The sequence below is a fragment of the Tamandua tetradactyla genome, chromosome 4, assembly GCF_023851605.1.
Source record: "Tamandua tetradactyla isolate mTamTet1 chromosome 4, mTamTet1.pri, whole genome shotgun sequence".
NCBI classification, from domain to species: domain Eukaryota; kingdom Metazoa; phylum Chordata; class Mammalia; order Pilosa; family Myrmecophagidae; genus Tamandua; species Tamandua tetradactyla.
In genome coordinates, this window is record NC_135330.1 from 36,455,485 (window position 1) to 36,472,659 (window position 17,175).

At 41.2% G+C, this 17,175-nt stretch overlaps 1 protein-coding gene across 6 annotated transcripts in view; it reads left to right on the forward strand.

The window, feature by feature from the left end:
* CACNA1E (calcium voltage-gated channel subunit alpha1 E) overlaps positions 1-17,175 on the forward strand; it is a 422,025-nt gene that overhangs the window by 172,545 nt on the left and 232,305 nt on the right. For all 6 annotated transcript variants that reach the window (XM_077157177.1, XM_077157172.1, XM_077157174.1 and 3 more), the window contains 3 exons: positions 7,525-7,628; positions 8,895-9,047; positions 9,930-10,111. In XM_077157177.1, the coding sequence (XP_077013292.1) occupies positions 7,525-7,628; positions 8,895-9,047; positions 9,930-10,111 (439 nt within the window). The remainder of the gene's footprint in view (positions 1-7,524; positions 7,629-8,894; positions 9,048-9,929; positions 10,112-17,175) is intronic.

The following is a 17,175-nucleotide window of genomic DNA, read 5'->3' on the forward strand; positions in this document are numbered from 1 at the left end:
GTATCAGGGGTTTCCCCAGTGGTAAAGTTTAATAGTTCCATGCTTTTTCTTCCATCCCTTAAGGGCTTTTTAATTATCTTCTCAACCCAAAACTTTTTAATTATCTATTCAACATACTCTGGAATGTATCCAGGTATCACATTAAGTTATACAGAATTACAAGCCCTCATTCCCATTCTGGGCTCCATGTGTTTGGGTTGTTTAAATGATCTATCCAGACAAGTTGAGTTAGATTATGTACTACAGAAAATTTAGATTTTGGACAAAATAAACCTCTTTTCCTTTGGTCTCATAGAGTAGGTGAAGCTCTGAAATACAGACAATGTCCTTTTTTCCCCTGTAGTCTAATTTACCTTAGTCCCAACCAATCAGCTTGTTCTTATCTCTAGTTGAAGCCTGATACCTTTTTAAATTTCTTTAACAGTTGTTGTATGTGGCAGTGGTGACTTTCAGACTTTACAACTCCTGCTCTGAATCTTGGATAACTCGCAGGTACAAAAAGTTCTAGGGAAATACCAGGTTATACTTTTATAACACAGCCTCTCAAAATCTAGAAATAATAATTATATCTCCAGACTAAGTGTGACTGCTGTAAGAGCTAACAATCTAGGCTCCAGTTTTCCTGTAAGTATTTTCTAGATGGAACCATACAATATTTGCTCTTTTGTTTCTGGCTTATTTTGCATCACATAATGTTCCACAGGTTCATTTACAACATTGCATGTCTCATGACTTCATTCCTTTCTGTAGCAGCGCAATATTTGATCATATGTATATACCACAGTTTGCCATTCTACTTCTTAGTCAATGTGTCCTTCAGCCACCTTCATCCATTGGGCATCATGTATAATGTCCAAAGTCAGTAGTCCATATCTCACATAATCCTGACTTAGTGGTCATCAGCACTCACAATTTAGATAATATTCATTGCTCGCAAGAGAAAAATAACTGATAAACACACCCTCATCAAATAGAAAATCCATACTTCCCCTTAACTCTTGTCCATGCCCCCCCTCCAAATTATTTACCTCTAGTATTGCTGTGGTACAGTTGATGTCTTCCTTTTAAACATAGCCCATAGCATTCAGTAGAGTTTTCCCTCTATACCCCTATATTATAATAAACTCTTTGTATAAAAATCATGCCTTTGTGGTAGTTTATGCAAGAACTTATATTTTGTAGTGTTAATTGGTGGGATACATGGCTCTATACAACTACTATCAATCATGTTTACCTTCAATATGGCAATATTATTTATAGACCCACTAATGAACTGCCTTCACTTCTATCTGTTCCCTTACATTTAAATTCAACTTCATTAGCTCATCATTCATGTATCTCTAGCTTCAGTGCATCTCTGGGTCTCCTATAATCTATATTATAAGCCTCTGAGTTTACCTTTACCAAGGTCATAAATACTAAATCATGCAGTATCTATTCTTTTGTGTCTGGCTTATTTTATTTGGTATTATGCCCTCAAGGTTGATCCATTTTGTCATATGCTTTAGTACATCATTTTCTCTTACTGCTGCATAATATTCCATTATATATATATATATATATATATCACATTTTGTTTATCCACTCATTTGTTGGTGGGCGCTTGGATTGTTTTCATCTTTTGGCAATTTTGAATAATGCTGCCATGAACATTGGTGTGAAATATCTGTTTGTGTCATTGCTTTCAGCTCTTCTCTTTATATACCAAGTAGTGGTATTGCTGGGTCATAAGGCACCTTGATATTTAGTTTTCCAAGAACTGCCAAACTGTCTTCCATAGGGGCTGTATCGTTATACATTCCCACCAGCAGTGCATAAGTGTCCCAGTTTCTCCACATCCTCTCCAACATTTATAGTTCCTGTTTGTTTACTAGCAGCCATTCTTATAGGTGTAAGGTGGCATCTCATAATAGTGTTGATCTGCATTTCCCTTATAGCTAATGAAAATGAGCATCTCTTCATGTGCTTTTTAGCCATCTGTATTTGTTTTTCAGAGAACTGTCTGTCCATATTTTTAGCCCATTATATAATTGGGTTGTTTGTTCTTTTGTTGTTGAGTTGCATGATTTCTTTATGTACACAGGAAGTCAAACCTTTATATGATACATGATTTCCAGATATTTTCTCCCATTGAGTTGGCTGCCTCTTCACCTTTTGACAAAGACCTTTGCAGCACAAAAGCATTTGATTTTGAGGAGTTCCCATTTATCTATTTTTTTCCTTTTATTGCTTATGCTTTGGGTGTGAAGTTTAGTAGGTCTTGAAGATGTTTCCCTATATATTCTTGTAGGAGTTTTATGGTATTGGTTCTTATATGTAGGTGTTTGATCCACTTTGAGTTGACTTTTGTATAGGGTGTAAGGTAAGAGTCCTCTTTCATTCTTTTGGCTATTGATATGCAGTTCTCCCATGCCCATTTATTGAAAAGACTATTTTGCTCCAGTTCAGTGGATCTGAGGGCCTTGTCGAAGATCAGTTGACCATAGATTGGGTGGTCCATTTCTGTACTCTCAATTTGATTCCGTTGGTCAGTACTTCTATCTTTGTGTCAGGACCATGCTGTTTTGACCACTGTGGCTTTATCATAAACTTAAAAATTAGGAACTATTAATCCTCTCACTTCTAGTTCTTTGGCAGTTATTGATTTCCAGTTTCATTTCACTGTGATTAGAGGAAAGTGCTTTCAATAATTTCAGCCTTTTAAAATTTGTAAAGACCTGTTTGGTGCCTCAGTATATGATCTATCTTGCAGAATGTTCCATGAGCACTAGAGAAGAATGTATATCCTGGTGTTTTGAGGTATAATGATCTATGTGTGTCCGTTAGTTCTAATTCATTTATCAAATTGTTTAAGTTTTCCATTCCTCATTGAACCTCTGTTTGGTTGTCATATTTATAGAGGAGAGTGGTGTATTGAAGTCTCTCACTATTGTTGAAACGTAAATCACTCCCTTCAGTTTTGCCAGTGTTTGCCTCCTGTACTTTGGAGCTCATTGATTGGGAGCACAAACATTTATGATTGTTATTTCTTCTTGGGAAATTGTCTTTTATGACTTTTTTATATTTAAAGTATATTTTCTCTGATATTAGTATTGTTACTTCTGCTTTCTTTTGGTTAGAGCTTGCATGGAACAGCTTTTTCCATCCCTTCACTTTCAATCCATTTGTATCCTTGGGTCTAAGATGGATCTCTTGTAAGTACATATAGATGGATCATAATGCTTAATCCATTTTGCCAATAGCTATCTTTTTAATTGGTGAGTTTAGTCCATTAACATTCAAAGTTTTTACTGTAAAGGCAGTAACTTTAAAAATGTAAAGCTGTTTCTTGAATCTACCATCTTATCCTTTGGATTTTATTTGTCAGCTGTACATATTCTTTTCCCTCTTTGTCTTTTTATCCTTACTGGTACTCTTCAATTCTGTGCTCTTCTTCAGACCTCCCTCTCCTATCTTTTTTTTCAGCCAACGGAACTCCCTTCAGTATTTCTTATAGGTCTGGTCTCTTGTTGACAGATTCTCCTAGCATTTTTTTGTCTGTGAAAATGTTAATGTCTCCCTCACTTTTGAAGGACACTTTGTTTGGGTACAGAATTTTTGGCTGGAAGTCTTTCTCTTTCAGAATCTTAAATATATCATACCACTGCCTTCTTGCCTTCATAGTGCCTTTTGAGTTGTCCAAACTCAGTCTTCTGTGTTTTCCCTTGTAGTAGATCGTTTTTCTCTTGGCTCTTTCATCATTTTCTGCTTCTCTTCAACATTTTACAAGCTGATTAGTATGTGTGATGTAGTGGCCTATTTGGATTTGTTCTATTTGGGGTTCATTGGGCTTCTTTGATTTACGTATTTGTGTCTTTTATAAGGGTTGGAAAGTTTTCCCCCATTATCTCCTCAGCTACTCTTCCTAGACTTTTACTCTTCTGTGCTCTCTCTGGGACACCAATGATTCTTATATTTCTGCACTTCATATTGTCCATCATTTCTCTGAGGTCCAATTCAGTTTTTTCTATCTTTTTTTGCCATTTGTTCTTTCATGTGTTTAAAATCAATTGTCCTGTCCTCTAGTTCAGTTATTCTTTCTTTTGCCTCTTCAAAACTGCTGTTGTGTGTCTCTAGTATATTCTTAATTTGGTCTACAGAATCTTTCATCTCTGTGATGTTTGCTATTTTTCTATTCATTCTTTCAAATTCTCTTTTATACTCTTCTAGTGTCTTCTTGATCTCCTTTATGTCATTAGCCAACCCACTGAATTTAGTTAATGGAGTTGTATGAACATCTTTGGTTAGTTGTTCCAAAGTCTGTGTCTCTTCTGGTGTTTTAATTTGGTCATTAGGCTGAGCTGTAAGTGTCTACATTTTCACATACTCTGTGATTTTCTGTTGCCTTCGAGACAAATAATTATCATTTGCAGGATGGGTGTGGGAAAGGACACAGAGTGTGGGGTGGTGCACAGCGGCAGGGCAAAGCGTAGAGCTAGGTATGGGGCTGGGTCTCTATGCTGGTGCCCAGGAGCAAAGGGAGTGGGGCATGGGACTGTGGGGTATGGCACTGGGGCCATGGGGGTGGGGTGCACCTGGAACAGGCCTTGAAGTGAGGCGTGGGGCACACAGAGGCAGGGCACTGCAGGAGGTGGATGGGGGGGGTGCTGTGCAGGTGTATGTGGTGTGGAGGGATGGTGCACAGGGGAATGGGATGTGGGGATTGGGAGCATAGGGCATGAGTGCATGGGGACAAGTGCACAGACACAGGGTATTGGTGTGCCTGTGGAGCTCGGGGGTTGTGGGGATTGAGTTGTGGGTTTGGGGTACAGGGGTTGAGGGGGCAGGACACAGGTGGGAGTTTGGGGTAGGTGGGATGCAGGTGTATGTGTGCATGGGGCATGGGGTGTGGACCAAGGACATGCAAGTTCCGGGGGTGAAGAGGCAGGGATGCTTGGGGTGCTGGGGGGCAGGGCTTGGGTGCATGGAACACGAGGGGGTTGCATGGGTCGGGGTGTGTGGGTTGGTACACAGGGGCGTGGCACGTTCGAGGAGTGTGACTTGACTTGCTTCCTAGTCCTTGCCTCCCTGTGCTTGTATTCCTGAGGGCTCTGGGCCTCTGTTTGGAGAAGGGCATTTTAGGCTCTTTGCTCTAGCTGGATGGTCTCTTGTTCTCTGTCTCAGTTCCTCAGCCTTTTCATTCAGGATCTCCCTCTGTAGTGTAGAAGACCCTCTCAGGGCATTTGCACTATGGAAACGCTGTCCAGGTTGTTTTTCTGTCACTTCTCTAGCTGCTCCTTGAAGCAGGGTGAACTTGGCTTATCCTATTCTACCATCTTGGCTTTAGTTTTGTTCTCTTTCCCATATGAGTTTCCTTATTTCTCTGCCATTTGCTTCTTTACTAGCTTTTATCTCTTATTTCCCATCTTGTTTTTATCTCCATGTTTTCTTTCACTACTCACATCCTCTCATTCTCTTTTTCCTCTCTACCATATCTTCTTTCTTGCTACCTTGCATCTTCTTGCCTTTTAATTTTACCTTTTCTGATATAAAAGAGCATCTCACGTGTATCTGGGTATCCTAGGAAGCAGAACTATGATTTCTGAATTGGGCATATTTTTGCTCACTGCCGTAAGACCTAGAGAACCAGGGAGAAAGGGGTTTTCCATCGTGTAGCACATGAGCCTCCGTTAGATGAGGTAGTGAAACAATGACTCCATTCCTGTCCATCTCTATCACAACACCTAGCCTTGACATCTTCTCAACCTCTTCTCTTCTTTACCTTAATTTTTTCTATTTATGTCACATTCTTAAGTCTTATTTTCAGTGTTTCTCCTTTCTGTGTCTTCTTTTTAGTTTTTCCCAGTTTATTAGAAATGATCTCACTCCCCTCCCTAGTTCTCTCTTTGGCCTTGGAAGGTAGAGTCAAAAACAGTATCAGAGACCCTGCTCCCCAAAGACTACCCCATTTCACAGACTCTGCTCCCCAAAGACCACCCCATTTCACATATGGAGATGGAAGTTTGGGCCAGGAGAGATGGAGAAGACTGGTAAAGCTTGCCTACCCTATGATTTGTTATGATAGTGCAATTTCTATCTTGTCCTTATTATTGAAATAATATTAATATAGAATTATGTTGAAGTTGAAAGAACTCTCTATTGGCCATAGAAATCAGTCTTCAGTCCAATGGAGAAACCTCCTTTATTTCCTAATAGATAGTTCCATAGCCTATTCTGAAATATATTCAACGTTGGGCTACGTACTACCACATAACACAGTCTATTGCTGGCCAGCTCTACTTATTTCCCTCTTACTGCCTGTGATTGTATTGTTCTGAATCTGTTTGTACCTATAGACCCTGCACTGCTTTCTAAAACTGCCTAACATAAAACTTTATTACAGTTATTTTTCAAGTATTGAAGACACATCAGTTACTAAAGTCTTTTTGAGAGGTTTCCACCAAAAATAATTAAACAAAATAAACCACTCTTGCTACCCTTTAACTACCCTTCAGTTTTCTGAATGACTTGTTCCTCAGGGTTCTATACAGTCAAGGCTTTTTGGTAGAGGTTATGAAGGAGACAAAGGTAAGTGCAACAATATTCATGTTAGCCACGATTTTGTACATTATAGCTTACAGAAAACTCTTAGCATGGTATGCCACATTTTGTAGAGGAAGGTGGTGCTCAAATGGTTTGAATGACTGGCCTCAAGGCACCCAGTTCTCAAGTGGATGAGTCAGGACTTAAATCCAGTTCTTCTGACTTAGTCTTCTGCTCTGTCTTTCATAAATATCCATGTGTCTTTATGACTGTAAAGTACCTGCAATCTCATAGGATTACATGAAATAAATTTACTTCTCAAGAAGAGTTGCTTAGTGTACACAATGTAATAGGACCATTATGGATTTGTGGTTTTTTTTTTTTAATGTATGTTTGTTTTTGGATATGGTTGTGAAAGGTGAAAAACAGAAGCAAAAAAAACCAATTCAGGTCCCACAGTGGCTTTTGGCAATTATAAAATTACTGTATCTGGATGAGGAAAGTTACTCCCCAATTATAAGCATCAGTGAGATTGATTTGTTTGGTAAAATTTTCAGTGTCAAGGTGAATTACTGTAGTTAATCCTGAGAAATTTCCTGAAGGAGATAGGAAACAGGGGAATCCAAGAATATTTTGAGATAAACAAGTGAGGACCTTCATGCAATGGAATGGGGAAAGAAGCTTGGCAAGGGACAGGAGGAATAGTAGGGGACAAGGTTTGGGGGCAGGAATGGGGCCTATGGAGACCTTGTGCTTTGTTCATAATTCGGAATTTGGATGATCGGTTTTCCTTCCTTGCAAAGTGAAGCCCAGATGGCTAAATTTAATTCCACTCAGAACCACTAGTGATTCACCCGAGTTCAGGTGCGCCCACATGCAGCTGGCATCAGCTGTGTTTGCTTTCCAGGCTGGCGCTCCTTCAACCCAGCTTTGCTCTACATGGGGCAGAGGGCTGAAAGCCAGGCTGTGGTAACCTTGACCTTTCTGTTTCTCTATCTGCAGCATCCTGGCAACCGCGGGGACCCACTTCAACACACATGTGGACCTGAGGACCCTCCGGGCTGTGCGTGTCCTGAGGCCCCTGAAGCTCGTGTCAGGCATACCTAGTGAGCCTCTGCCTTTCTTCTTTCTTCTCTGCCAATAGCTTTACTGATATGTCTACAGCAGGATCCAGGCCACGGAGAATTGGGGCTAAACAAAAAATTCCTACCAGGAGGAAGTCCCAGTGATAATAAATAGCGGGGTTGCAGCAGTCTGGTACAACATTTTGTTTTTAAATGTAACAACCTTATTTTTGCTCATCTAAAAGATAATGGAATGGGCGGTGTGATGGTGGCTCAGTGGCAAAAATCTCACCTACTATGCCAGAGACCTGGGTTCGATTCTTGGTGCCTGCCCATGTGAAAAAAAAAATGATAACGGAATTCAATTCCTGGACCATGTACCTTCACCCCACCCACCCAAAGGAAAAAAAGAAGATAATGAAATATCATCATAGAAAATTTGGAAAGTAAACTATAAAAAGAATAATGAAAAGCAGTCATTAGCCTATCCTTCAGAAATAACTTTGGGGTAACATTTTAGTGTGTTTTTTCATTTACTTTCTATATAATTGGGACCATCTGGTATGTATAGTTTTGGATCCTGTCATAAACATTTTGTTTTCTTGATATAAAAACCTACTAAAAATATTAGTTTAAAGATCCATATTGTTGTCTTTCTTATATATGTCATGACTTACTGAATCATTTGTATGTTGCTGGATATTTAGGTTATTTCCATTTTTTTTTTGCAATCGTAAATAGTGTTGCAAAAAACATCTTTTTGCATCAGTCCTCATTCGACTTTCTGATTATTTTCTTCTGCTGCATTCTTAGAAGCACAATTGCTGGGTCAAAGGGTATGATATTTTATGAATAACGATCATACCAATTGTGCTTTCCCTGATAACATGGGGAGAGCAGGACCTGAGATAGAGTGGCGGGGAAGATGGGCCTTGTTCTCAGAGAACGTATAGTCCAGCAGGGATATACCTAATTTCCTTTAGGAAAGGAGTGCATTTTAATAATCTTACTGTGTAAGAGAAATCCAGGAGACAGCATGGGTGAAACGAAGAAAAGGTCATAGGCCTGCAGATGACCAGAGAATGGTGAGGAGGAGGAAGAGAGTGATTCCAGGGGAAGGGTGAGGGAAATCTTTGACTTGATGTTTCTGGGTTTTCCCATTGGGAACTCTCTCCTTCATTTGAGGACCAGTGGGCCTTTTCCCTCAAAGACTTTCCCTTCTCCTCCCTGGGCATAGTAAATGGGGCCTTCCCTCTTGCATGGTGGTGAGTGAGCCTTCTGTTTGCCATTCCCTCTGCTTCCTTCTAGGCCTGCAGATTGTGCTGAAGTCCATCATGAAGGCCATGGTGCCTCTGCTCCAGATTGGCCTTTTGCTCTTCTTTGCTATCCTGATGTTTGCTATCATTGGCTTGGAGTTCTACAGTGGGAAGTTACACCGAGCATGTTTCATGAACAATTCAGGTAGAGTCCCTCTCTCTTCTTCTCTCTGTTGGTCATTGGAGGTAGTTGGAGAAGTATGTCCTATCTCGACCCTGGAATTAGAATTAGAAGCTTCCTAGTCACCAACATTTTGAGGCACAACCAGCATAGAAAGATCACCATTTGACACTGATATTGCAATGTAGATCATCTCTGAGGTTTGCAGTTGGAGGGTGTCATACAGGAAGTCTCAGCATCCCCCATCCCATGGTATAGGGGCTATCAGAATATATTTAGACATGTGTTTGAAGAAATACCCTTTCATAGTGGCCTGTTTATCTCACAGGCCATTGAGACACATGAAATCTAGAACTCTAGGTAGAAGCAGAGGGTCCCTCTGGATCTGGGGAGGCATTTTTCCTTCATGCTCCATCTCATAACCTTCCTCCCTTCCTGTGGTGATCAAACCACAGGTGTGGAAGAAAGATGGTAAGCTTGGGCAGGGGAGACCGGTGGGGAACAAAAGCCCCAAATTCTAGTTTCTTTCCATCTTATGTGTTTTTTTGTGTGTGTGTTGAGGAGAGTACCCCTAGGAGGAAAGTGGCAAGGGAGAGGTTGAAAACATGATACCCAAATAGACATCATGTTTTCTTTATGAAAATAATCCTCAAAGAATACCTTCTACCTTGGATTTTTACTTTCTTATTTTTGCCTTTTATTCAGGACCAAGAAATCAGGTCAGAAAAATAAGTTAAAACTCAGTGAAGGGACAGTTTATAACTCCCTGTAAGGGAGCCTGAGGCCAAGAAGGGCTGACCTCCTTCCTGGGAAATAGAACTGCTTGATTGTGGCTTCCTGGGTTCATATCCACTTCATGCTAACGCACGATTTGATTTATCCCCCACCCTCCAAATGTGTCTGCAGGTATTCTAGAAGGATTTGACCCCCCCCATCCATGTGGCGTGCAGGGCTGCCCAGCTGGCTATGAGTGCAGGGACTGGATCGGCCCCAACGATGGGATCACCCAGTTTGATAACATCCTTTTTGCTGTGCTGACTGTCTTCCAGTGCATCACCATGGAAGGGTGGACCACCGTGCTGTACAATGTGAGTGGAGTTGACAGGGAGTGGGAGCAGGGAAGAAGCCTGGAATGAGGCTTCTGGGGTTGTTTGGACAGGGTTGGTCTGGGAAAGGGGACGGCTGCATCTATGAGAACAGTCTAGAATGGCCGCTGACTAAACAAGCGCCTCAGCTGTATTGGTACATTGTCTCTAAATAGCAGCCTTGGTTCTGGGTGTAGGATATGTGTATGTGTGTGGGGGTGTAGACTCAACTGAGGGAAAGTCTAGCAGTTCATATCCCTCCATTGCCTGGCTTCTTGCTAAGTGGTAGTACACAGCTTCTTAATACAATTAGGATATTGCATTCCATATTGGATGAGTTATCAAGACTAGCTAAATCAGATCAATTTAGCACTTATACAGTATGTTCTGCTGCAGGTTTGATATGCTGGTGGAGTGCAGTGAGGGTTACCAAGAGGTATAAATTTCTTGGTTGCTACTACAGAAGTTCTCAACCCTGGCTGCACATTCGAATCATCTGGGGGCTTTAAAAAATTTATACTGCCTGAGATGCATGCCACACAGATTAAAGAGGCTACTAGGGACAAGGGTCAGTTAATTATTTTTTTAATCTTCCTAACTGATTATGTTATACAACTCCCATCAAAAACTACATAACATGTACCTGAGAAATATGCTTAATTGTAAGACTTACCAGATGCTTGTTAAAAATTCAGGTTTACAAACCGTTTCTCTAGAGAATCTGATTTTGTGCAGTTGTGTATAGTTTGTGAGCTGTTCTTTTTACAGATGCCCCTGGTGACTCATATGACCAGGCATGTTTGGAAAGTTCTGAGCTGTTGCACATGACAAGGCTATGACAAGGCATAATCAAGGCTTGATTATCTTTAACTTCTGTCTCTTGTATGGAGACAGAAGTTAGACAGGTGACCACTAAAGTCTCTTCCACCTTCAAAGCCTGATTTAACTAAGTTATTAATGGCATGGTGTGAGTCTAAGTTCTAAACTCAGAGGAGGAGAGGTATATGGTTTGATGACATGGAGCTACATTGGGCAAAGCAGTGGAGCAGGTTGGCTTTGTAAATGGGTGTGTAGAAAGGACTGTTCCCTCATGTGCATTCAGTCAGCTCACCCCAAGTCAGATACATTTGGAATGATCATCCTTGTGCTCCCACAGCCTCCCCTTATCCTCATGTGCTTCTTGTTTCCTTCAGTTCGTCTCTTGATTATCTTTTTAACCTGATTCCACTTGAATAAAACTTACTGAATTGGCACAGGGCGGCTTACACAGAGCACCTTTTAAGAGGACCTCTGAATATAATTTACACTTTTACACTTGAGAGAAAGAATATGATACGTCTTAGGAGAGAGTCAATCAGATTGTAATCCCTGAAGAGAAAGTACTGCATAAGGCCTGCACAGGTAGAGGTTTAGTAAATGCCTTTACTGACCTGGATCCATTCCCATATGGGGTAAGCAAGGCAAGACTGAGAAGCTTTGCAAAAAAGAGCCATGAGCTATTATGCTAAGGGAAGAATTCCCAAGGACCAGCTCATGCCCAGCAAGCCCAAGGGTTAAGTGTGACTTCGTTAACTGGGGTTCTCACCAGTTGGGAATGGGGTTAATGGGAAGGAGAGAAGTGAGACAGGGTTGATGGGTCATTTTAAGTGTGAAGGATGCTTGAGGCTGTGTCACTCAGATTAGCCAGGTGCCTCTGAAAATTATAGCACTGGCCCCGCAGTGGCTGGTATGTCACTTTGGAGGTGATGTATTTCAATTATGTGTGTAGACTCACCTAAGTGATGTGATAAATGCATTGAGAACCTGAAAGGAGAAGTGTTGCATTTGAGGATGCAGGCATGATCTGTTGGGCCTCTCTAATCAAGACTCAGATAGTCCTGAAGCAGGCGGGAACACAGTCGAGGAATCACTTATTATCCTCACATTGATTCATTTGTTCATTTATTCATTCTTTCAACAAACACTTATTGAGTATCTACTATATGTCAAGCACTGTGCTAGCCAGTAGGGATATAGGGGGAGAAAAAAATGCCATGATCCTGGTTTCCTTGTGTTCTCTTCAAATTCCCATCCCTCTCCAGTTCTCTGTCTACCTGAAACCTTAGCAGTATGGAGAGATCATGTGGAGGCAGGAAAAAGAAGAGGCCAAATTGCAGATTCTCTGAAACCTTGCACAGTATCGCCTTCTGGGGCCACAGACTCACACTCTGTCTGACTTCCAGCCCATCAGTCACTGAACATTTCCTGAAGGCCTCCTGCTACCCCAATAGCTAGAGCCAGAACTGGGGGAACAGGTTGAGCTCTAGGGCTGGTTCCCCAGAAGTAACTGGATACTCATGGGAAGGATGAACTCATGTCCACTACTGAAATGGCATTGCTTTCTAGACGGCCAGGTCTGGAAATGGGGCATAGACCCAGGAATCTGCAGGCAGAGGTGATAGTCATAGTTAGCTGAATATCTATACCTTGATTCAAGAGAAGTTGGATGATAACGCCCAATTTTTACCCAGTGAAACAAGGACAGTCTGCTCTCTAGGAAGGCTGGGCTTCATTTGAGCAGGAACTGGCATGCCAGGCAGGGCTCCAGGCAGAGACCTGTCATGTGAGCTGGACACACATCTTGGTGTGTCTGCTGCTTGAAGGGCAGGTTTGGGGTAGTGGACTCAACATTCTATTGACAAGAAGACTTGCAACGTGTGGTAGAGTCACAGCATACCAACTTTTAATTTACCCAAATTCAGTCAGTTAGCTTGACTAGGAAATGGGGGATAAGAGAGAAGAGAGGGAGGAAACAAATTTAAATCGTTCAGACTAATTCACGTTTCATTCCTTGTAATGAGCTCATGCCCGTTGGAAGTATGGGATGAGAGATGTCCGGGATTCTTGGCTTAACAATTGTAGATTGTGGTAGCCCATTACAACAATACCTGAATATTTTTCATTTATCTTTATTTTTATTTTAACTCAGGACTTTGTAATGACAGAAGTTTTATTTTATATATATTAGAACTGGCCACACACCATGGAATTAACTATGAACAACTAATGTTTCAGATACTTGAAAACATTTATCTATTAGGCTTAAGTTGGTTGCTTAAGCCTAATAAATGTTTTCGTGTACTTGTATATTTATGCATACAGAAAAATCACTACTGTGCCATTTTGCCACCATACCATCACCACCATTAATAAGATGCTAATGCAACTATGTTGGCTTCCTTTTCTGCCACTGTTCACTCTGGGAAGGACCAATTCATCTGGCTGCTGTATTTCCTCCAGTCCCAAACCAGCGCACACAGGCCTCAAGGAGAAGGGGAGTCTGTTTCCCAGCACAAGTCCCCTTCTATTCAGTGGTTGCAACAAATATGTAAGATTTATTGTGCCCATTATACCCAAACCAGTAGGAGAACCTTCAGGTTTACGCAATACACAGAAGCTCTATCAAGCATATGGGCACAGTTTAACTTTTTTATACACAGTTTAAATGCTTCCCTCAGATTACATTAACTTTCTGCTGCACTGACTCTTCCTAAATACCTCCCCTTGACCCTGGGTTGCTCTGCCTTTGAGAGCTATTAGCTTTTTTTGCATGTGGCTTTCACTTTATAATGTTACTATCATCATAAGTGGGAGAGGGTTCCCATTGTTAGGGCAACCTGGAGTCATACCTGCTCAGTTTAGTCTCTACTAAGTCTTCACCTCTGCTTGGTCAAACTCCAACTCTATTTTCGGCTTCCCTTCTTTCTGTGGTGGAAAGAATGCAAAGCAGTCTAGAGTTCTGCTGGCTGTAGCTTTTTGTTTTGATGTTCTCGCCAAAGGTCTCCTAAACTTGCAAACTCTCCCTTATTCTTACTAATTTAACTCATTTTATTTCTCTTTACCTTGGTAGATATTCCTTTTCCAGCACAGTACATTCTCCCTCTGATTAATATTGTTCATTCAACAAATGTTACTGTGGCTCTAGTATTAACTTCTAGCCCTCTTCATTTGAACTTAGAGATGGCTAAGAGAACTGGCTTTCTTCTGATTCTGGTCTGTCATTTCTCTGTCATTCTGGGTTTATATGCTAATCCAATTAGCTGTTTTCTTGTATCAGAATTAATATACAGATTGCAGAGGTGCACATTTCCTGGCAACAATTGCCAAAATCTCTCTTCTTAAAGTCCAGTATTATCACTATTTCTGTAGCTTGAGCTATTTGCCTTCTCACTTGCAGTCTATAAACTCATGCTGATGCAGAAATTTCATGGAGGTGTGCTGTATTTCTCCACCCTGCAGCTATGTCTGCTGTAAGTATTGTGATTACCTAGGGTGTTTTGTGTTCCTGTAGTAGAAAATGTTTTACTTGCTTTTGACAAGAAAAGGTAACTTGTAGTCTGGATGCTTTCTGAGAGTCCCAGGTCAACTCCTCAGAAGTCCTTTGGTTGATCATTAATGTCTGTGGCTCCCTCTAGTTGCTCTCTTCCAATTGCACATGGTCAATATTTGTTAAGTGGTAATAGCTATCCATTTTTTGCCTGGCTGAGATTTTGTTTATGTGTGTTAGGCATAAGCACCTTGAAAGAATAACACCATATCCTAGGGTTGATGAAAAACTGTCATTTTCTAGCTTTTTGATGTTTTGTGGTATCTACAGAGGATGCTTTTGGTTCTGGGGTCCTTGATACTAGGGAGGGTGTCTTTTTATCTTTGTATTACTCTTCTCCCACTCTGTTCTCTTTGTGCCCTGGGAATAGTAGAACATACTCAAAACTAATTTACCAGGTAGGGGACAGGTACGTATGTTTGTTTTATGGTTATTGATCAATAACTCAATAGCCAGCTGACCAAGGATCAAATTTGGTCAAATTTGTAGACACCTGTAACCCAGATCCATCGTGCTCTGAAAAAGGCTGTTTTTTCCTTCCATGCCAATCAGGCTACCATGTTCCCAGATGCTTGTCAAAAGTCTGGAACCCTGTAATACAGAAGAAATCTGATCCCAGTGTCTGTTTACCTATGTCTTGTCTTGGCCACAGAAGGATTAAGTGGGTACTGGGAGTTAGTCTGTCTGTTTTCTTAGTGTCTGGGAAATAGGAATGTGTTGAATAAGGAAGCTATGATGTTAATTTTGTCCTAATTTCTCCTGAGTGACTGGCAGGACAACTTGTTTGCCAGCACCATCCAGGAGGGGAGAGAGTTGAGGGAGGAATAGACTATTTCCTGAACTCACAATAATGCCTTCCTAACTTCCACCTTTTTGTCTCCTTACATTCATACACAATTACAGATTCATTCATTAACTCATATATTCAGCGCATATTTAGTAAGTGCCTAGTATGTGCTGGGCATTGTTCTGCATGCTGGGATACAATAAGAAATAAAGTCCTTGCCCTCGTGAAGCTTACATCCTAGTGGAAAAATACATGCAAAATAAATAACTAAAACATATGTTATATGATAGGTGCTGTGGAGAAAAATAAAGCAGGGAGGGTGGGTACAGAATGCTACTGAGGGGAGTTGCAGTTTTAAATGGAGAGGTCAGGGGAAGACCCCATTGAGAAGACAGCATTTGAACAAAAGCTTGAAGGAGGTTAAGGGCACGAGTCCTCGGATATCAGGGGGAAGAATTTCCCAGGTGGACGGGACAGTGAGTACAAAAATTCTGAGCTGGGGATGTGCCAATATGTTTGAAGAACAGCAAGGAGCCCAAGAGGTTTGGATTGGCATGTGTGAGGGGTAAAGTAGGAGGAGATGGAGCAGACAGCCAGGTCATGTGGAAGCCTCTAAGCTATTGTAATGATTTTGTTTTTTTACTCTGAGTGATACGGGGAACAGCTGTATTACAGCTTTGAAGAGAGGAATGACATGATCTGAGTTACATTTTAAAAGGATCACTCTAGCTGCTTTCCTGAAAACAGACTGTAAAGAAACAAAACTAGAAGCAGGAAAACAAGTTAGGAGGCTGATACCATGGTATGAGACAGAAATGATGGAAATTTAGACTAGTGAGGCAGCAGTGGAGAGGGTAAAAAGTAGTTGGATTCTGGATGTATTTTAAAGGTTGAGCCCATGGGATTTTCTTGATTGGATGTGAGTGTGAGAGAAAGCGACTAGAAGGATGGAGTTGCTATTATCTGAGTTAGGGAAAATGGTGGACGGAGTAGGTTGGAGTAAGATTAAGAATCTAGTTTGGGCATGTTTAATTTGTGATGCTTGTTTGATGTGCAGATGTAGGTGGGGTTAGATAAATGATCCTGGAGTTCAGGTGGGAAGCCTGGGCTGGAGATATAAATTTGGTTTCCATGTACTTAAAGTCATGAGCCTGGATAAGATCACCAAGGGACTGAATATAGATAGGGAAGAGAAGAGGTTCCAGGACTGGGGTCCAGTGTTAGGATGTTGGGGACATGAGAAATCAGGAAAGAAGACTGAGAAAGAGCAGCTAGGGAAGTAAGATGAAAATTGGGAGAGAGTGGTATCTCAGTAGCCCAGGGAAGTTATGTGTTTCAAGGAAGATAAAGTAGAGGGGTGATCATCTATGTCAAATGCTGCTGATGAGTTAAGTAAGATGAGGGCTAGCAATGGACCCTTTGAACCATTTGGATGCCAGTAATTGTTTGAGTGGAATGATGGAGGTGAAAACCTGATTGCAGAAGGTTTAATAGAAGATTGGAAACAGTGAGTACAGACCACTGGGTTGAGTTTTGTTTTAAAGGGGAGCAAGGGAAATGAGACAAATGGACAAAATAACTGTGTTTGTATGCTGACGGGAATGAGCTTTAAGAGATAAGGAACACTGACATAAAGGAAAGGAATGAAAATTGCTGGGTTGACCTTGTTAGAGAAGGGATGGGATTTAGTGTACACAGGTGGAGGGCTTGGCTTAGGTGGACTTGCATGGTTTCTCCATAGCACTAGGAGGGAAAGCAGAACAGTGGCTACAGAGGCTGGTATATGGGTTGGGTTGATGTGGTTTGTGGCAGACGCTTGTGGAATTTCTCTTTCATTTGCTTCTGTTTTCTCAATGAAGTAGGAAGTCAGGTCATCAGCTGAGGGTGGCAGGAGGAGAAGGTTGGAAGTTTGAG